Source organism: Etheostoma cragini, chromosome 1 (genome assembly GCF_013103735.1).
Source record: "Etheostoma cragini isolate CJK2018 chromosome 1, CSU_Ecrag_1.0, whole genome shotgun sequence".
Lineage (NCBI taxonomy): Eukaryota > Metazoa > Chordata > Actinopteri > Perciformes > Percidae > Etheostoma > Etheostoma cragini.
Genome location: NC_048407.1, coordinates 24,772,830 through 24,794,855, shown reverse-complemented (window position 1 = coordinate 24,794,855; position 22,026 = coordinate 24,772,830). Strand labels below are relative to the sequence as shown.

Sequence of the window (22,026 nt, the reverse complement as noted above, 5' to 3'; positions counted from 1 at the left end):
TGTGATTTTACTCTGACAAGACAAACAGCAGGTGTATAAATGAGATTGCCTAAGATTTCTATCCATTTTCTAATCTATTTTCTTTTAGGTTGAGATCATAGAAATAAAGTGGATTGAATGAATCCATTTCATGCCTATGGTTAAAATATTCCTTAAACAGAAGCAGTTGATAAAAACTTCTCTTCCTTCAAAAATATACAATGCACTCTTTTCAGTACACAGCGCTACAAAAATGCAGCAACAAATTAGACATGCAAGCTGCTCAAAGTAGGTATTGTATTAAAACGATCAATATGATTTTGTATCAAGGGTCCGTCCTCAAGGCAGAAAATCAATATTTCTAATAAAACTTTGATCCACACGCAGCAGACACACATCCACGCACACATAAACATCCCCATGGTTTGTGGGCAACAGATACCAATTAAAGTAGAACACGTTTTTAATCTCACAGGTCTACACATCTTACATCTGTCTGTTCTGTCATGGAATTATAATGGAGTTATACAGATAATAGATTACTGTGGGCGTATACAATGTATTTGCATGTGTTGGTGTGCATGTGTGTCTGTGGGCGATTCCATGAATGTCAAAGTACAGACAGCTCAGAGGCATTTTAATCCAATCACATAAATCTGAACTACTAAACCTGCGTCTTTGTGCTGCACTGCACTGCACTGCAACCAACCAACAACAACAAAAATCACTGTTTAGCTAGCAATATCCAGATGATCACAAGTAGTCAAACATTTAAAATCACTACACAAACTTTTAATGTCAATGCCCATTTGATCTTGCGTAGCTACTTCCTTGTTTAAACTTGAGCTGTTCCTGTGTAAATAGACAGATTAAGCAGTTCTTGTTATGACCTATTGGGACGTAACAGTTCTGAGTTAAGTTATTCGGTAATTTACTAGAATATGATGCAGAGGAACAACGTGATAAAAAGAAATAAAGAGATGAGGCAACTCCTACAATGGAGAAAAAAAAAATTAAAGTAAAACGTAAAACAGTAAGAGACAAGCTCAACTTCCACCACCTCTTGTCTGTAGACACAACAGAGCCACGTAGAGCTCTGTGATTCATGCAGGCCATGTTGCACAAAACTTGTCAAAGGCAATCATCAATCAATCATTTTCGGGAGGTATTATCTATGCTTTAATTTCATCATACTTGGCAAACAGGAGTTCAAGGAGGAGGAGTTTAATTCTTCTCGAACCCTTATTCATCCGGACCTTACTCATCTGTACATCTCTGTATATAAACTGTCTGTTTATATAAAGGTGTTTGTTGTGTAAATATGTTTGTAATTTTACTTATTATTATAACTAATTCTATTTTTTTTCCATTTCTTATACTTTGTGTATATTTTTTTTATCCTATGTCTACTTAATGTGTATTTGTGCTATTCTCATGTGTGTAGGATTAATAAAGTCTATTCTATTTTAACGTATCTTATCCCCACATACCTCACAAACACCATGGTGGCAAAATGTGTACACAAGACAGACACATTTCCTTCAGTGGCACAGACTCTTCAGTCTCCTGCCTGATAATTACCCATCTGTCTGCACTGTATGTCTCTGCCTGCACAAAACCTGCAGGACACAAAAGCACACACACGCAAACTTGAAGAGCTCAAGAGCTTTCCTCTTCCTGTTTACACCTTCGATTATCTATTATTCACTCCATCCGCCAGCGTCTTTACATGCACATATGTGCGAAATTGCACACATACGCTGAGGTCTCACAATTGGAAGTTGAGAAGGTAAACAATTCACTATAATTTTTGCTGTTTTGTGTTGTTTCCATGGCTTTCATGTATGTCCTTTGTGTTAGGTCACAACAATAAAAAAGTGAACAATACCATTCAGGTACTTGCCACATGTTGCTGCATAACATCTAGCTTATTTTTACTCAAATCTGTACACTACATCTATTGCGCATTGAGTTAAAATTTGTTGTAAGTGACATGTTACAAACTACACGTTTAAATAGTAAGATTACTTTTCAGTAAAAGCAAATCCAGTGGCTAATGCTGAATAACTTAAGTCAAATTACTGTAATTGGTTAAACAAGAATCAAATGTTTATTCTACCATTGTAATGGTCATTACTACTGTAGAATAAACATGTGATTCTTCTTTGGTTTCAAAGTGTCCTCATTTCACACAACAGCAATGGCTATGTGCAATACGAGAACAGTGCCATGTAACTTTTGTTCTGCGTGTCTGTAGACAGAGATAATGCAATGAAGGCAATTATAAGAATTTAATGATGTTTATGTGCCTGCGTGTGTTTGTGCGTGTGTGCATGTTTGTCTGCACGTCTTGGCTGACAGAGGGCAGCTGTAACTAAACTGCTGGCAGGATTTAATTTTATATTCTCTTTCTTCTAATAGATCTTGGACGGTTTCTCCATCCTATTTCCTTCCCTCTTTTTCTCACACACACACACACACACACACACACACACACACACACACACACACACAAGTCTACTACTTTTGGTCACTCTCCTTTTTGACCTTTTCTCTATCTCTATCTCTGTCTCTTCTGCTCTACACACCCCTCCCCTTTAGGCTATTTGATTCTCTCTCCATGCACATAGATGGACATGGACTCATTCCTTGTAACTCACTCGTGTTTCTCTCTAGTTCACCTGTAAGGCAGAGTGATCAAAATCAAAAACAATTTACAAGTGTCAAAATAGTGTTCTTGTGTTCTATTTTATGATCAGATAGCTTGGTTTGACTTGTCAAACGTATTGAGTGGTGTGGATAAATTGCAGTCAGTAAATGGTTTAAAACAATTCTCCTGGTGGACTGATGCCTTACCACTGTTAGATCCAGTTGAATAACTTTTTCTCTAACTGCGAAGACATTCTTACTCATGCTCCTTTTCTCTAAATCCATGTCATTACACATTTTCTCTCTGGCCTCTCTTTTTATCTACAGGGTAAAAAACAGCAACGTTTAAAGATGATGGGCAGAGGGCGCCCAGATAGCTCAGTTGGTAGAGCAGGCGTCCATGTCTAGAGGTTTACTCCTTGACGCAGTGGGCCCAGGTACAACTCCTACCTGCGGCCCTTTGCTGCATGTAATTCCCCTTCTCTCTACACTTTTATGTGTCAAAATGGCCAAAACACAATCTTTAAAAAACCAAACAATTGAGGAACAGTGTGCAGAGGTTTACTGATAATTATGGGTGGATGGCTAATAGAGAACAGAAGGCAAGAGGGAAAGAGACAGGATATAAGATGTTTGTGGAGGAGGCAGCAGGGGTATGGTGTGGGAACTTAGAGGATGAAAAGATAGAGGGGAATGTGAAGTAAACAAAAAGGAGGCACCACAAATGGCGACAAGGCTTCCAAATCTCCTCCATGCCGGTGTCCTGTGGTGGCCACCTGTCATCGTCCAACACACACTGACAATATTTTCTCTTTGAGCCATATTCCCACACCTATCATTCACTAAAGAAGCAGTTTAGTTTTCTTTCTCTTGGTCCTTTGAAAACCACGTCTCTAGTAATTCCCTTTTCTTCTACCCCTCAATTTATTTCTTTTCAGTTCAAATCAATTCAGTTCAACTCAGTTTAATACAGCTCTGTTTCAGCTTCTTAGGCGGTGCTTTATTGGCATAAAAACTAAAAGCTATCAACTTTGTAGACCTTTAAGAATCATACTGCCTTCCTTATTTTAGTTTCCTTGAATGTGCCTTCACAAAGAACAAGTTAATAACAGACGCTCCTTTGTGTTTCTTATATGTCTATCTTACCTGTCTTACCTGCGCTGGCTACAGTGTTCTCCTGCTTGCACTTCCCTATGGTGATGGACACGTCGTCAATGGCAATGTCCCCCTCAAAACTCGGGCCTCGAATTCCTTCAAATACAATCTGTTTAGGGAAGAGACAGATGTATGCTGGGTGAGTACATGATACAATATACAGTATATTTGTTACTGAGAGATACTGTTCTAAAAATAAGGATTTTTCTTGGAAAAAATTACTACAGTAAATAACATTTTTCCGGACTCTAACATCTCAACAAAAAGATTGGTGATGATAAAACACTTCAATTTTAGATTAAACATAAAATGTATGTCAAACTGCTAAAAGTAATTAATTAAATGGCACTGCTTTTTAAGAAAACATACTGGAACATTATTTAAACAAACAGCACAGAAGTATCTTCAGTATTTCGTATTTAGAAGTTGGGTTCTTGTCCCATAATGATTTGTCGACCCACAACAACAAAACCAAACAGGGGACTCATCTGAAAACTTTCCAGACGACTTCCCCATCTTAGCCACCAGCCATCTGGTTTTGACTGACAGTCTAATTACTGTGGTGTACCGAGGCACACGGCTAATCAAAAACCAGGCGTATTCTGTGTGGAATTTGAGGAGGGAAAAGCAAATAAACAACCAAACTTTGTCGCTCCAAAATAACAACAAAAGCAACTCTCCAGACTATAGTTGTTATTGGCTTTAACTGCAGACTTTGGCGCTTCGTACTGTTTAATTTTAAACGTGATAGCCAAAGTGCTTGCTGTGTCATCCTGTCTAAGGGATTTTCAATCCGACAATAATAATGGCTCATTTGAACTGTTAAGTGGCTTCTAAACAAATGCGCTCCATGCAGACAACCCTCAAGTTATCCAAGACACATACAGGAGCAGGTGTAACTGTGTGTATGCATATGATGATGATGGAAAAACTGCCAGCATATACAAAATAGTATGCCTGTGTATGTGACATGTACATGTACATGACAAGCGGTACATACAGGGTATAGGAGGATGCCAAATATGCATGACTGGCTGCGTTTTAAGCCCCCCATCTGTTAACACCAATGTGCTGTGCTATTGTATCAACAGAGTATTTAACCAAATAAACAGGCAGAACAGAACTGCTGTCAATTTGTGTGTAAAGACAGTAGATCAAGCTTTACCAAGACCCTGTTCACTTGTTCCAGTTTTGACACAGAGGAAAAGAGCTTGACCCAACCCCATTCTGAGAAAACTAAAGGTGGACAATGGCAAAGCAAACACCACAGTTACCATCTTGCACTGCTGGGGCGTTCCATTACCTGTGTTTTAATCTGCAAATGTTGCTGCTTGGGCCACACAGTGATGTCAGTTTGAGGTATCATACTGAAATTCATGGGGCAGATACCAATAACCTATTCATTGCCGTGGACAAGGAACAGCATGACTGTGTGCACGTAAAGTCATTTCTTCAGTTCATGTCTGCAATGTAATCACGACAAGCAAAGTTAAAGGTGAATGAAGAAGGATGAGGGAAATTGATAGTACCATAAATGTCCCTCACCCTCTTGGATCAACCTCTTGCTCAGTTACAGTATTTGCTCTTACTCGAGAATCAAGAGACATTTGTTTATCCTGCCATTGTGAGCTCTACCATACTGAGCAGCACACACTGCAGGGCATGTTATGGCTGAAGCCACAACATGGATCGTCTCCCAAGGCTCTACAAACTTGCATAAGTGTGTACTGTACAAGTAGCCTAAACACATTTCCGTCTGTTTCTCTTTCTGTGTCTTGCATTGTCCTCCAAATGGAGCACTCAATGAAAAACATTCATAAAGGTGAGGGAAATACCAGAGCAGTACCACCTCTTTCTCACTTGCTTGTCAATATCGTCCCAAGGCAAAATATCTTCTTTGACTACATAAATAAAATAATTAGGAGAACCTTGAAACTGATTGGGTGGCGTGGAGGGAGAAAGAGCAGCACAGGCTGAATGGGTTTAGCTAGTCGGCTCATTTGTGTTATTTTAATTACTAGAGGGAGGGAAACTGTGAGGGAATTCATGGGGTAGTAAAGAAAAGCGGCTAATTGGTCAAAAGGCCACAGCCATCTAATTTATAATGCTATGTGCTGTTTCTTTACTTTGTTTTATTTATGTACTTTCTTATTTAAGTCCTATTATTTGTGTAAATTTCTGCCACTAATAGAACCCGCCTAGTACACTATCACTATAGCCGACCACAACACACACATGCCTACAAACGCACCTACAGTGGCACTTATCTGGAGCTACGCATGGCTGCCTCAGCAGGACTACATTAAACGAGACAAAGCACAGAAACCACATTGTTATATAATTAAAGACAATGAGAAAAATGATTGGGAGAAGGAAGCCCGGAGGCTAACACCGGCCTTGACACACAAACAGAACAACGGCACAAATAACCATGCCCTTATAACCACAAAAGTCACACCATGTGTGATCATTTTATCTAAGATATCAAACAAAATGGCACACCACACAACAATGCAATATCCTGCCATGCAGCACAGGGTGCCAACATAATTATATTATTTGTTCTTGAATGGCTCAGAGAAACAGGGCTGTGCCTTTACATTTAATGTTCTCTGCTGACAAGCTGAAGTGTGAGTAGCCATTGCCAGCAGTGCCACAAACATCACTGCTGGGCACTGTACTGGGTTGAAGTATATCTCAGAGTCTTTAAATCCAAAAAATTAAAATGTAAGGTTGCTTGATTTACAGTCATGAAACATGCTAGGACTGATCTTAATTATTGATATATTTAAAAATACATGAAGTATATAGGACATAACATTTAATTATTTTTATATAACCTACTGCTTTTTTAAATCCACATGATAGTGCTAAGGGTCATGAGATTGTGGGATGTGAAAATGGGGTAATGGGCCATTAAAGGCTGCTGCTATATCTAATGTCCCCGATATTTAACTATGACATTTACCAAATATAACACATCATACTGTTTTGGAAAGGTAGTCTACAAAATTTCTTTTTAAAACAATGTGAGTAGAATTCACCAAATTCCCATTTCTCGGTCATAACAGTGCATGACATGTGAAACAGCTTGTGTCTATGTGTGTGTGTGTGTGTGTGTGTGTGTGTGTGTGTGTTTGTGTGACACTGCAGGATCAAAGGGTGTTCAGTAAAGTGTCAGGTTGGAGTTGTGAATGTGCCGTTTTGTCGAGCCTTTTAACCTTTAATGTTTCCATTGATGTGCTGTCCATATACCAGAGGGGACACAGCCGTGAGAGAGTGAGAGAGAAAGAAAGAGAGAGAGAGAGAGAGAGAGAGAGAGCTTTTGTGTGTGTTTGTGTGTGTGTGTGTGTGTGTGTGTGTGTTTGTGTGTGTGTGTGTGAGAGATGTACAGAGACAGCTTTGAAATACCGAGGAGAGGAGATGCAGTGTGAGGCACAGATATGTGGGTTGGCCTGGTTTCCAACAAGTCCCCCAGGTACCAACCACTGTGAGCAACACAGATGGCCTCTGGGTAATCTACAGAGGAGGGACTGGGGATACAAATAATCTACTTCAACATGTTACCTCATTGTTTTTTTTTTTGGAACTTCATTGATTTTATGTGTACATGTAATTTGTTATTCATTCTCTGGTCTCAGTGAACAACCAGTTTAAAGGCCAATTCACTCAGATTAGTTTAGATTTTAGACAGGAACATGATTGGCAAGCTTTCAGAAGTGAGAAAGATGGCGTGGAAAAACAAAAACATGCAGCAACAGCAATCGCTACGAATATAATGTTTGAAGTATATGGGCAGCTCAAACTAAAGTGTTTTGTTTCCCTTAAAGATGCAATGAACCAGAATTAAGAGCAGAGTAGCTCATACACAGCGGCAGTTCACATGTCATGAATTTACCATTTTAATATAAGCAGACACTAATGATGGCCAGCAGACAGTAAACAATTTCAATTCTAAAGCTTCCTTATCGGTTTGCTCTACTAATGTTTACAATAAAAGCTTGGCTATGAATGCAAGCCTTCTACTGGGCTACAGCTATTTTAGAGAAGGTGGAAGGAAACTGTTCTCAAAAACATTATTACTTTTGTTGGAGGGAGCACAAAGAGATGGGAAATGCAGAGACGAGTGGCAGCACCTCAAAGGCCTTCGGTGTATGCAGTCAGTGAGCTGTGCACAGGACTAGAAAGTTTATGTCCTCCATGGACATGCTCTCGACATGAAGCAGAAATTAAACAATCATAAATATGCAGTCACTTCTGCACTCTGTGGAAAAAAATACAATTTACTTCAAAAAGCAATCCTCTGCAAAATTACAACTGAATATGAAAATCGTTCAAAGGGGAAATTTGACATAATAGATAATGGACAGGGCAATGTTATCTCTGTTTATTTTTCTTGGTAAATATGGTTAGTGGTTCATAACTTCTTCAAATTTAAAGAAAAAGACTCAACATTAATCTGTAAAGCAGTGGACTTTACATTATCTGCAGTATTCGGCTCCAGGCCAGTTTATAGTATCCTGACGTACAGGATGGTTTTACACAAAACCTTCTAATAAGACATTATTGAAAACTGATTGCAAAAGGGCAGGTGCATGGCATGTGATTGGATGAAGCATAGGTCCATCACCGGCTAAATTCAACCCATCAGATCAACGGACCATATATCATTTTCTTTACTACCAGCAGAGTCAGTTGTAAATCAAACTCTTGCCAAAGCCAGAAAAGAGAAGCGCAAAGACATCTTTTCCATCAAGAAAAGCCTTCAGTGCCATTTTTTGCTCTCACTTTCAATAAAGAAAAGCTCTCCAGTTCGGATATAACTGATGCCATTGCAGTACATACGCTATCACTCGCCTCTCATCCACACCAAAACCACGCCCATAGCTGTCAGTACTGTAAAATAAACCTAGAACCAAGGAGCTAACCAGCAAAACATATCAACAGAAATTGTGTCAGTTAATTCCCAGCTCAATCATTATTATTGATTGAAAGGAAACTAGCACTCCCCAGAGACAGATAGAGAGGAAAGGAGAGAGTCAGATAGACAATGAGGGACAACAAGGAAGCTGGACCAAACAACAGCAACATAGGGTGTTGTCGGAAAGGCATCAATGACACCTGAAAGAGAGTAGGAAGGACGGGCAGAGGGATAAAACACAAAAGAGACGGACACGTCTGAAGTACAGAGAGAAATGGGGTCCACCCTTCTCATTTCATTTTGTCAGACCCTTGGGGAGCCTGATACGTACTACTGAAAGTAGTGAGAAAGAAAGAAAAGTCAGAGAGTAACAAAGTATGTCTATCAGCTCGCCTTCTCTGGTTGGTGCTAACAACTCTATTTGTTACACAGCAGCAGTTTGTGTGTGTGTGGATGTGTGGATGTGTGTGTCAGAGAGAGAGAGAGTGTTAAACGGCGCAAACTGAAGAACTGAAATACCTCTTAAAATAATTGTAAAGGTATAAATAATGTGAGCTGAATTTAAATGATTAAACTCTCTATATATATATATATATATATATATATATATATATATATATATATATGCAGTATATATACATTAGCCTAACATTTTTTATGAAATTAGGCTAAAATTAAATGATTTATCCAGGTTTTACCGCAACCAGATTACAATTACCGATCAATCAAAGACACACAAAAACACAGATGTGACTGCGCTTTCCCAGTGCGTGGTCCTGGTTGTAAACCTCATTGTATTTCTGTCCTGTAATGGTTGAGCTGACACTAAAGAATAAAATATGTATAATAGGTGTAGCTAGTGCGGTATGCTAACGTTAGAAACTGCTACGTTACGGTGTAGTGCGTTTCTCCTCACGGCTGCTACACACAAGTTACGTCCAACTAGGATGCATAGCCTATCGCTGGACTGTGATAGTGTCCATTATCAGCGTCATTTCCCCACTTCCCCTTTATTTCTATGGGAGCAGCCGTGTAATGCATTCTGTTATCGCACAGGGACTTTGAAGAAGCGGGGCGCTCCTCATTTCCATGAAGCTGAATCCAGCCAATTTTATGCAAATGATGAGCAGCCAGCTCAGATTGCTGCCTCTCAAAAGCTGACAAAAATCTTGGGGCGTTCCTCGTCATTAGATGAAGATTCTTCATCAGATTGATTTCTCCCTGATCCGAATCTCCATCACTAATCTCCAAATCTAGCTTTCTCTAGCTTTTGATAATGCAGCAGCCTTGACAAAAGACATGCAAACAATACGTGTCGCTATAGTCTTCGCGGCCATGGTCTGAGCGCTGCACAACGGTTTTGATAAGGGCGTTAAAGACATATGCTAATGAGGTGAGAGGACGGCTGGAGAGGTAGCTCTCTGGGATTACATTGTTAGTAGCTGAAAGACACCTGTGATAAAGACGCCATGGAGACCTTGTAATAGTAATTGTGTTGCTGTGTTTGTATGTTTTATGGATGTATAATGTTGAAACAAGGGGAAAGAAGAGAAACTGAGGGGGGAGAGCCCCCTAATGCCCCCTTGTGGTGCCGGGTGAGGCCTAGCCTCCCGTCCAGTTTAGTTAATTCTGGGATTTCTGTATGACCCTCAGTGGATTTCAACATTGTGCCATCATTACAAGACAAGTTGTCCCACCAACCAGGTAAGACAACAGCAACAGAATTAACTGATGTATAAGAGAGATCCTGTGATAAGATGTACTGTACACTATAGACCTTTCTGCAGTATTTTGACTTGCAGCAGTTTAAAAACTTGTTAACATGCAAATATGGTACAATTGGCACTATTCAAAATTACAGAGGAGCCCTAAAACATGCAGTATGCCCTCTGTTTCCGACTTGATTTCATCCTTAAATGGTGAAAGAAACATGGTGTTGCAGAGGCATAGTTAATGAAAAGCAAATGCAGCCCCCAGCTCAGGCCTTACACCCACATTCATCATGGATTCAATTTCCCCCATGCACGTACAGGGAGTATCTGGAATCATTACAACACAACTAGAAGGCATCCCCAGCTCATAAATAAGCCAGTTAATTGACCTGTCATAGCTAATTGCTGCAGGGGATAGGAGACTAGTGTGTGTGTGTTTAAAAAAAAAGAGTTTGTCTGTATGTGTGCAGGTTTTTTTGTGAAAAATAATGTGGACAGATACATGAAAAGAGAAGGTGTGTGTGTGTGTGTGTAGGGAAGACTCTCTTTCCTGGGTGTGTTGATTTTAGAGCCATAAGTCATCAGCCTTGAGACTGGACTGGATGGGGGGGAGAGACCAGGGCAACCATCGACCCAGCTCGTCAGCCTGTCCCAGCACAGGGCCGGGGAAAAACAAGAGCAGCAAATAACAGAAACAGAAAGAGATCAACAGACACACAGGAGGATAAAGGCACGTTAAACAAAACCTATCATCATGTTTTGCCCTCACTTTTCTTCTTCCACCTATCTGACGTGTTGCAAACTTACAGAGGCACAAACACATCCACACACGCTCGCAAATACACACAGTGAGTGAAAAAGGCAAGAAAAATGAGTGTGAGAGGCAGCATCGTGTCCAGTCAGAAAGGAGGTCTGAGTCAAAAGTTTACTCGACCACATCCCAACAGGGAAGAGCTAACTGCAAGCGCAGCTGCTGAAGAGCCAAAAGGGACCTCAAATGATGTGTCAACAGACAGTGCTCAAACACAGGCGCATCCTGTTATGTCTCCCGGACCATTTTTGTCTATTGTGTACTGAATGTGTAAAGTAAACATAAACTTTAAACTTCTGGTGAACCTAAATAAAGAAGCATAATGGTTCATTAGTTACACATTAGTTTTAAATCATGTCAGGCCTAGTTTTGAAAGGAGTACATTTATTGTAACAGCAAATCAAGTATCTCAAAATGGGCCCAGGTGTAAGCATAAGTATTCTCTTGTTGTCCAATGATGTCCAATGATATTGCCAGGTCCGTAGACGGGGACGGGGACGGGGACGGGGGGGGGGGGGGGGGGGGGGGGGGGGGGGGGGGGGGGGGGGGGGGGGGGGGGGGGGGGGGATTCGGGTTTGCATGAAAACGCTTGCTCGTTCAGATACCAGCAGAAAAGCTAATCCAGCACAAATAAGAGCATACAATCCACTCAAATTAAGTATTTGAGCATCATAATAAAATACAAAATGAGAGAAAAACTGCAGTAACGCGTATAGCGTATACCTTTTTGAATGGAAATCACTGGGTACATTCCTGTTGTCAGTTGATGCTGCAAATACACATAATGGCCCTCATTTATCAACCTAACGTAGTATCTCAGAATTGGCCCAGGTGTAAGCATTAGTATTCTCTTGTTGTCCAATGATATACAAGGATATTGCCAGGTCCGTAGACGGAGGAGGGTGGGGTTCGGGTGTGCATCAAAAAAATTGCTCATTCAGATACCAGCAGACAAGGTAATCCAGCACAAATTAGAGCATGAAAAACCGCTAAAATTAAGTATTAGAACATCATATTAAAACACAAAATGAGAGAAAAACTGCCAAAACACGTTTACCTCTTTGAGTGGAAATCACTGGGTAAAGTGCTGTTGTCAGGTGATGCTGCAATTACACATAATGGCCCTCATTCATCAACCTAACGTAGAAACCAGCGCAGATATGAGCACAGATATCCTCTTACAAAAGACTTCACGTGGGATTCATGAAACGTTCGTATCACACCAATCAGAGTGTAAGAATGGTCGTTCATTGATAAATGGAGCGTCTGGAAACGATCATAATTTAAATATCACGCCCTATATATTCTCGGTATTGAGGCCTCGCCCCTACTATTTACGACATGTCCAGAAACAATCCAAGTAAGAAGCGGCACTTTTAGAGGTGGAGATTGAAACCCTGACATCTCAGTTTAATTTGAAGTAACTTGTGTCCTATTTGGCAGCCTGAACACTGGTATTAGGCTGTAGGAAGAATGCGGAATAGAAAGAGATCACTGATGCGGTCAACAGTGTTCCGTATTAAATCAGACTCCAGCTGAAGTTTACTTAATTCAAACATCCTTGACATATACTACTAATAGTAATATATAGGCTTATATTGCAATCTTTTAGGCCTGCATGTAGGTGTACCTATATTTAAATATTTAAATAAACACATGGTAGCGGAGTTTATGCAGTGTTTTATTTTTTAATTTACTCATGTTTTTTTTGTGAGTCAGCGTAAGCTGTGGGGGGAAGGGCGTGTCCTCCGCACCAAGAAGTAATATCCTGTCTCCTTCGTCCAGTTGGGTCTGTGCTGGAAACTGCTCTCTGGGCATTGGGTTAGCTGGCGCCATCACTGCATTTATGGCACCCTGTTTTCCTGCGCAATGTGCAGAACCACACAGGCTAAAACAAAGTTGCAGACAGTAGGATAGGAATCAGCGCCTGTTTTAGGTCTTACGCACGTTTCTTAAATGAGGGCCATTGCATTCAAGAGCAGCTTAACAGAAGACATTCACATCCCATTGGAACATTCCTTTCCAAAATGTCAATATTATTAGAGAAGGATTTTGAAATTGTGTCGTTAAAATGTTTTAATGGCAACAGATAATAAACTGCATTTGATTTGGATTGGTCATATTTGGCTGATATATGATCCCTTCAAACATTTTTTCAAAATAACACATTTCTTTCTTGTGACAATGGGTATATGCATGCTTTTTGGATCTTCAAATCGTTGCTAAACCTTGTTACGAATAATCCTGGCTACTGTGTAGAAAGGCTTTCCTGCTGACATTCAGCAGAAAATGAGCTGAATGTTCACTCAAAGGCCCTCATTTATCAATACTTCCCTCAGTAATAAAATGTCAAAATGCTGTATAGTACTCACATTTATTTAATAAAATACACCCCATGGGTTTAATCTATATTCATCATATTTTGCATTGGATTTCATTAGTACTACTATTACCACAAATGAGGCTTGATAAATAATAATGTGATACCATATTGATTTCAGTGGGCAAACTCTCTCATTGCTAACATCCTGAGACTCAGTGGCTGGCAGGGGCACTAACAGGGCAGATGCTTGCCAACCAAGAGTACTTTTTCTAACCTAGCTGCCACTCCACCGCTATAAATCTTCCTTTATTTCTAATTCCTGTTGACATTGTGCCTCCACAAAGGAACAGGAAAGAGAATTTGGATATGTGTAAACTTTGACATCACTCTACAAGAGGTGGCAAAAGTAAAGTTTATCTGATTCTTTGGAGCTTTAAATGTCACTGTTGAGAATTTCTTGTTTAAAAATAATCAAATTTCAAGCAGAGTTTCAAGCCAAATTCTTCCCTTGATTCCCAACAGAGTACACACCCCTTCCTGTTCTATCTACGCTGCAGTGGAGGCCTTCCTCTTGGGTAAAGACACAGTAGAGAAAAAGTCTCAGAGATGACAGAAAAAAAGGAATACAGTGAACATAAAAATCATATTATTCCATTTTTTTCTTTTTTTTTTCTTCCCTGAGCAAGACAAAGCAGACCTGACAATTCTGTCGGCAAGAGTTGGAAATTAACCCTCAAGAGGCCAGCGCTGGAGGCTTATTTTAATTCAGAGTTTAAGATCTTTTAACATTAGGAAAACAGTACTCAACTCTTAACAGTTGACCGGGTCATACCATTTGGCCAAATTATGCACATATCATCTGCTTAGTGTAGCTGAAAGGACATGGGCTGCGTTATGAGTATTCAAAAGCTTAGGTTTCATCCTCTGGTCTGTTTTACATTCTTCTGTTCTATGTTTTTCTGTAACAACAGACATATTCTAAAATATGATACTGCTGGTATAAGATTACTAGCACCTTCTTCACTGTTGTATAACTCATTTTATTATTTTATTATTGTCTATGTCGGGAAGAAAAGTAATAGCCAAGCCATTACCTGGAAGGGTCCACTGGGGCTGATGTCACAGTATGCTTTTTTCCAGTCTGGGCCCTGATGACCAGATATCCCCCACACCACCGTGTCCACAGCAGCAATACCTCTCACTCTCAGAAGAACATTGAGAGTGCCTGTTTAAAAAGATGCATACACACAGACAGTATGAATCATTAGAAACTGTCAGTAAGAAAGACTGATACTAAGTTGTGTTAAGCTTGGAACAAACTAACAGATAGACAGAAGGTTATTGAAATCTAAAGGCCAAACATTTACTGTAAACATAACAACCCACTTGTGATGACTTATATCCACCAACATAGACATATTCATTTCAATTTTATTGTTATTGACATGATGTGCAGGCACATACATAAAGCAATGTAGGTTACTGCTTTTCTACAAAAAGTTCAAATACACAGTAGATTAAAAAAAATTTAAATTTAAAATTAATGTTATCCTTCAGTCTTGACCGTAAGAAAGTAGTGCATACTGAATGACTAAATTAAAACAGTGGACGCACTGAACAAATAGGCTGTGATCAGATCTACTCAGTTCAGATGACTCAATCTAAACTGTAACTTGCCTAACAATCCTGTGTGTCCAACTCTTTATCATCTACGTCAAGATAAGTGACCAAGTAAGGATAGGTCCCACGGTACGTATAAATATGTAAGTGATTGTTTACGGTCTCAAGAGAAACAGAAGGCAATCGATTGTGACCACTGCTTTCATCCTAATTTTTAAGCTTATTCATGTCTTACAGCCCCACAGCAATTTACTGTACGAGGTGCAAGCTCTGTTCTGCCATTGTCATTTATGTAAATTCACCCAACATCACTAAATATCTAGCTGGCATCAATGTCACCGAGACCAGACCATGGGTCTATTTGAAAAGATTATCCGTGGATTTGTATAGGTTATTTATTTCTGTTTACAATTGTATACAATGCCCGTTATCTCTTAAGCTCTCTGAATAAAGTGCACGTTAAATTAACAACCAAAAGTTTTCACGAATTAAACAACAATTGGTGTAGCAAAACTGACGACAAATAATTTAAAACATTCTGCCTTAAGGTAAATAAGTGCAAATAAATTCAAATGATTAAACACTTTCCCACCCGTCCACATGAATGGTGGGGGGGTGGAGTGTGTGAACTGTTTCAAATTCCTGGGGATTAACATCTCACGGGACCTCCCCTGGACGACTAACTGATCCAAACTGGTCCAGAATGCTCACCAGCGCCTCTTTTAGCACATGTCATACTCTAGCACATGTTATTAAATCACTGCTTCTGGTTAGACACTAACAACATGTCGGTGCTCTGTACTTGTGACATGTGCAGTAACAATAACGTTGAATCTAATCTAATCTAGTAAACGCAAATTGGCTTTACTCAAAATACTAATATGTACCAAAATAATAGAGCTCAAAACCTCATTACCTACAGTCACTTACATATTGACGCTGTCCTGCTAACACTCAATCAACACTAGCATAATATACAAAAAGCATTTCAACATGTCACACTCTCTCACACACTTGCACTTAACAGCAATGCTAATTGACATGGCGTAACCACGACAAGTTAGCAAGTGACCCAAAATATGTAACTAGTTTGAATGGTGTCTTTCTCATCACCATGTACACACTGCTGGCTGGCTAATAATCTTAACAATATTTTGATGAAATTGTCAACATTTAATTAAGCTTAGCGATAGTTCATGCGGGACAGGGCACTCATACGATTATCATTCTTATCAGACACACACCAATCAAAACCATTCTCACATCACGGCGATCCTTTTAAATGGTACTCCCTCCTCGCTGATCTCTGCTACGCTGACGGTGCTTCACTTACTGATGCTGCTGGCAATACTTTGCCTCTACCACCCCAGCCTCCACCTTTCTAGTTCAGAGTCCTAACATACATCAAAGTTTAAAAAGGCTTTAAATGTCTTTCTTTTGGCTCACTCTTGTATACAAGGGGGTTTGTGCATGGTGCTTCCTGTCTCAGCTCATGCTGCTTGGCTTGTCCAGGGACCATTATCAAGAGCGGAGCCATCAGCGATTTGTTGCAATAAAATGGTTTAATCAATGGCGAGAGTGTTCCTGACTGAAAAGGCAGATAGAAAAGGAAGGATTTATTTATACTAAATCTAAGTCCAAGCAACGGAATGCACTGCTGTACCTGGGTTTGAGCACCACATGTTTGCCCCATCATAATTAAATTTTCCTGAAACATTGTCAGATAATACGTTTATTTTGGGTTTAAATTCTTAAAAGAGTATTTGTAAGTACTTTGGAAACATGACATAAAAACGAGTGGTCCTGTGTCCTTTTCTCTTACTCTTACTCTCACTCTCATTCTCATTCTCACTCTCACTCTTACTATCACGCTCACTCTCTCTCTCTCACTCTCTCACTCTTACTGTCTCTCTCACTCTCACTTTCACTCTGTCTCTCTCTCACTCTGACTCACTCTCTTACACTCTTACTCTCGCTATCTCTCTCTCTCTGTCTCTCTCTCACATCTATAAGGTGTGAGAGACTCATTTATCTTCTTAATGATCCTCAGCCTGCTCTTAATTGGAACATTAACCAACCACCAGTCTCTTAAACAAATCCGCAGGCAGGGGGCATGGTATCTGTGTGTTATATCATGTACATATGGCTGTACAGTATGTGTGTGGACAAACAGTATGAATGTGTGGGTTAATGTGTGCTTGCGCATAAACACAATTGTCATTCTGTTGCGTGTATTTTTTAGCTAATGTTCCGCAAATAAGCAGCAGGCTGGCAGTAAGTAACTTCCCACTCTGTTACAAGAGAGGTGTGAATTAGGAAAGTGTAGCGTTTGATTGTTAACATGTGCCAGATTTACAGTTTCTCCCAATCACACAGCCATTTCTCTTTATGCATCCATGGCCTTTCTCCTACGCACAACGATGAACGGAATAGTGTTGTGTGGCTCGGTCTGAGCCACTTTGTCTCCTTCCCATTTACAGAGCCAGGGATGTGTATGAACACTGGCCTTTTTTTCAGCACACACAAAACAGAGCTGAATTTGTATGGATTAGAATCACACACTCTACCTTTAAACACATGTAAAGGGATCAAAATAGAAAAAAATGCCCAAGGCACTCTTTTTGCAAAATAAAACAAATAAAAAGCCTCTCTTAAATTTCATATTGAAATTCTAGTACATCAAAAACAGAACTGGGCAGCAACCCAAGCGTAGCAGCACAAACTACTATGTTTAGGCCGAAGTCCTAAAGACACAGTTTTCCTTTAGTACACAACATGGGCCTTTCCCATTTCCCAGTTTTTGCATCCCCGATTCCTCTCCTCGATTCCCCTCCTCTGGTCTTAGTCCCGCCCACAGGAGATCCGAGCCCAGACGTCGAGGAACAGGCAAGAGAGAGGAGTCGAGGCGACAGTCATTTAACAAACAAGATACATCTCTGCCTCCGTCCTCAGTTCTATGTTTAATGTACCAAGATTTCAACATGAAATAGCCATTTAAATAAAGTCTTTTTAAATTTGTTTGCAAAAAAGGGCCGAGTGTTTTTTTCGTGTTGGGGAGGGGTATCTGTATGCAGTAGTGAGAGAGAAGCAGTGGGAAGCAAACTATCGATCCAGTTAGAAACACTTCTTTATTTAAAAAATGTTTTCATTAGCCTTAAACCATTTCTGCATTCACAAATAAAAATGTTTGACATTCTTAGTGCCCAATGTACATGCACACTGACTTATTGAAACATGACTGGTAGGTCAATTCAAAGATGTGCTTTTGTAAGATTAGTCAAAACCAATGGTTTTGCTACAGTTCAGCATCGTAGGAAATACGCTTATCCACTTCTGTGTGAGAAGATGACACAATCCGTAAACCATATATCGGTCCATTGAATTTAAACCTGGAAACAGCAGCTGGTTAGCTTTGCTTAGCAATAAGACAGGAAAACCTCTTGTCATCACTATGAAGTGTCCAGGCTACCAACGTAGCCTCCAGGAATTCAGTCTGCCTAGACAAGAAACAGTCCTGCCTACACATCGTCGTACCTCGTAAAACCATTCCTTGTCATTTTTACACTTCAGTTTTTGTATTAAACAAACAAGATGTAATGGTGTTACTTAGTGTTAATTAGACGTGCTGATAGGCAGATTTTGTCAATTTGAGACCAACCCAGCTGTACCCCTCTTTGTGCTAAGCTAACCTAACTGGCTGCTGGTGTCTTATTGAACAGACATAGTGTTAAATATGGCAATGGTATTTATCTTCTCATCTAACTCTCAGCAAGATAGCAAATAAGCGTATGTTCCCAAAAGGTCAGACTATTGCAACAGCACACAGCAAACAGCCGATTGCTACTGGTAAAAATGATGTACTGATATTGCAGTCATAATAGCAACATAAAAGAGTTGCATGCAACTGTTCATCACATTGAATCTGAAAGGATCTGGGCACCAGAGCACCGTAGTTGTATAATGGAGAGAAACATTGGCTAATGCTAGTGCAGCCCAACTGTTCACCTGTGCAGCCTCTGCCTCTCTCTCTCTCTCTCTCTCTCTCTCTCTCTCTCTCTCTCGCTCTCCTAACTCTGTAGAACCGTCACCTCCTACACACACACACACACACACACACAAAAGAAGGAAGAGGACTCTGATAAGCAGTCTATTGCTTGGACTAAGGTAAAGCAGAGTTTGCTTGGAAGAGTGTCACAGAGGCAGAGGGGAAGGCACAGCTCTATCAGCGCTACAAGTCTCTGTAGAATCGTGAGTCGGGAGAACAGCAAAGATTTAAAAAAGTAGGCCTGCATTGGATCTCTTGGACCTCTGTCCCTCTACTGCACCTAAATAGGGTTCATGTCCAGTTTGCCTCTGATTATAGTGCTGGTTAGCCAGAAAGCCAAAGATATACTAAACTGTGCACTAAGAATTAAGGTCTGTGTTCTGGCTTCTGCCACCAAACAACAGCAAGCTGACGTTCTGAGTAAATAATCAATTTAGAAGCGTGAGAAAGAAGACAAATGTAACTCTAACCTTGCAAGACAACAAGCAAATCAAAATGGTTTCCTGAAAATGGGAATCTAAACCTAAAACGTTAGTAGGGAGACACTTTTTAAATGGTAAGTAATGTTAATACACCTAACTTGACCTGTAAACATCCATCCAACAAAAAGCCTAATTAGTAAAAGTGTAATCTGAAACAAGAGGTGCAACATTTCAATAACCTCAAACTCAAACATGCTTTCCATCACTGAAAAGAAAACAATTCAGTGGTTCCAAGTAAGCTTGCCAGTGGCTCTTTGCAATCCTGAGCCGGTCTAAATTACTACCCAATACCAAACAAAACTAATTAAATGTTGTTTATTGTTGCTGCAAGGAAGCCCTGGGAGAAACATTAAGGTAAACAACAAAACATATCACATGGGGAGGTCTTTATTTACGGCGCAAGCCTGTTTCAAACCTAAAATCCAAAGTCAACGAGCATTATGCTGTCTTTCCTCATTTAGCAAAATGCTCAAAAGATACTTTTACTTGATTTGTATTAACATAATTTCATTATTACACAACAGCTAACATTTGTGGTTCTGAAAAGAGCAACGTTTCAAAAGCATTTCTAAAATTTTCTTTGGGTCAAAGTATCTGAAACTTTTGAAATGTACAGCTCTTTCAACATTTTACAGTGCTTTAACACTATATGTGATCGAGTACAGTGAAACTAGTTAGAGTGCTTCAGCCTAAAGCACTACTTCTTGTATCCTCTGACTATTTCTGAACATTAACAAGTTGATGGCCTCTCCTGCAGCTCTCTGTTCTAGCCTCTATTTTCCACCGCCCCTTCTATGTCTCCTTACGCCTCTTTGCTCTCGCTTCTTTACTTGTTGCACGTCATTTTTTCTCAGTCCGTCTGTTTTCCTACCATCCTCTTTGCTTTCTGTCTCTCTTTCAATTTATCAATCTTTCTCTCTTTCTCTCCCTCTCTCTCTCTCTCTCTCTCTCTCTCTTCATTAAGCCTCCTTTTTTCTTTCCAAGGCTGGCTGACCCTCTTCTCGTCTCCTCTCTCCTCTCACTGACCCCCTCGGTCTTATCCTCATCTTGTCTCTTTTCATCATTAAGAGTCACACTGTGTCCCCCTGGCAGGAGTGTGAGTTCTGCCAAGGTAAAGCAATTAAAGTGACAACAGATTGGAACATACTGGGAGAACAACAGAGTAAATTGAGAGAGGGCTTGTAGTAGAGCTGGGCGTAACTGGTAACAGAATGCACTAATTGTAGAAGAAAGCGCTGTGTGACGTGATGTAGCATTGTCTTGTCTCATTGTTTTGCTGTGAAACACCAACACGACATTGAACAAAATGCACAATACAATTTCTGGAGTATCCACCACAGATAACACATGTGCTTTAAATTGTAACATGCAGAATTATGTTGTATGAGAAGAGAGAAGGAGGAAGGAAAATTATTTCACTGTGCAGATGGTATACCCAGGCTTGAATAGCCATACATTTAACCAAATAATGAGAAAAGTAATACGTAACCATGTATGTAGAAGGGAATATAATATTAACTTTTTTGATCAAATCTATTCCAACAATAGGGAGGATAAGAATTCGAAAATTCACATAAAGCTAGCACTAATATGGTATACATATAAAATCATATACATATAAATCTGTAGGCAATCCGGGCAGACTGCAGATGGCAATTTAGCTTTCTTTTTAATTTCTCAAATGCAGATATCTGTTTATAGAGACACCGTCTCTCTACTCCAATTCCATTCTCACGTTTTAAGTTGCTAATTGGACCTGGCACCAGGAAGAGGAAGCCTTGGCCTGGATATCCACCTGCTACACCAGGGAGCCCGAAATATTGTCTGTAGCCCTCTAAGGCTTAATTGTCATTAGACTGATAGCCGATAGGTTCTGCCTACTTACACATTCAGTGGGTACACCATAGAAAATTATCCCATTAGAGACATTTAATCAACTTTAAGCTGTAGTTTGGTCCACCACCTTTAGGATTTGACATGTGCAAATCTTTGTCTATCTCACTAAATATTGTCACTGCCCGAATGCAGGTGAGACGATTATTGTTTAATTTTTAATGTGTTTGGTGAAAAAAATAACTGAACACTGATTAGGTACTTCATACTCTAATCAGTGGTGAAACATATATGCCTTGTCCCGAGTTTGTTTCCTTTTTTCACTTTATATATGCTTGTTTTTTTATATATATATATGCCAATGGTATGAAACAAGACTGAAGTATCGGACATGACTGCTTACGGCATCAGAGGACTTGCAAGCATCGGACTGGCTTGCGTTTCCATATCAACATTCTATGTCAGTTGGTGGCAGTAGGTGGTCTTTGTACGCCTT

At 39.9% G+C, this 22,026-nt stretch overlaps 1 protein-coding gene across 2 annotated transcripts in view; it reads right to left on the bottom strand.

Annotated features, from left to right (window-relative positions):
* Positions 1-22,026, bottom strand: part of LOC117945169 (MAM domain-containing glycosylphosphatidylinositol anchor protein 1) — a 166,944-nt gene that overhangs the window by 2,975 nt on the left and 141,943 nt on the right. Inside the window, exons 16-17 of one of the 2 annotated variants that reach the window (XM_034872471.1) lie at positions 14,645-14,775; positions 3,775-3,892 (exon numbers count right to left, since the gene is read on the bottom strand). In XM_034872471.1, coding sequence (XP_034728362.1) covers positions 3,775-3,892; positions 14,645-14,775 — 249 coding nt within the window. The remainder of the gene's footprint in view (positions 1-3,774; positions 3,893-14,644; positions 14,776-22,026) is intronic. The other variant, XM_034872480.1, reaches the window with a different exon arrangement.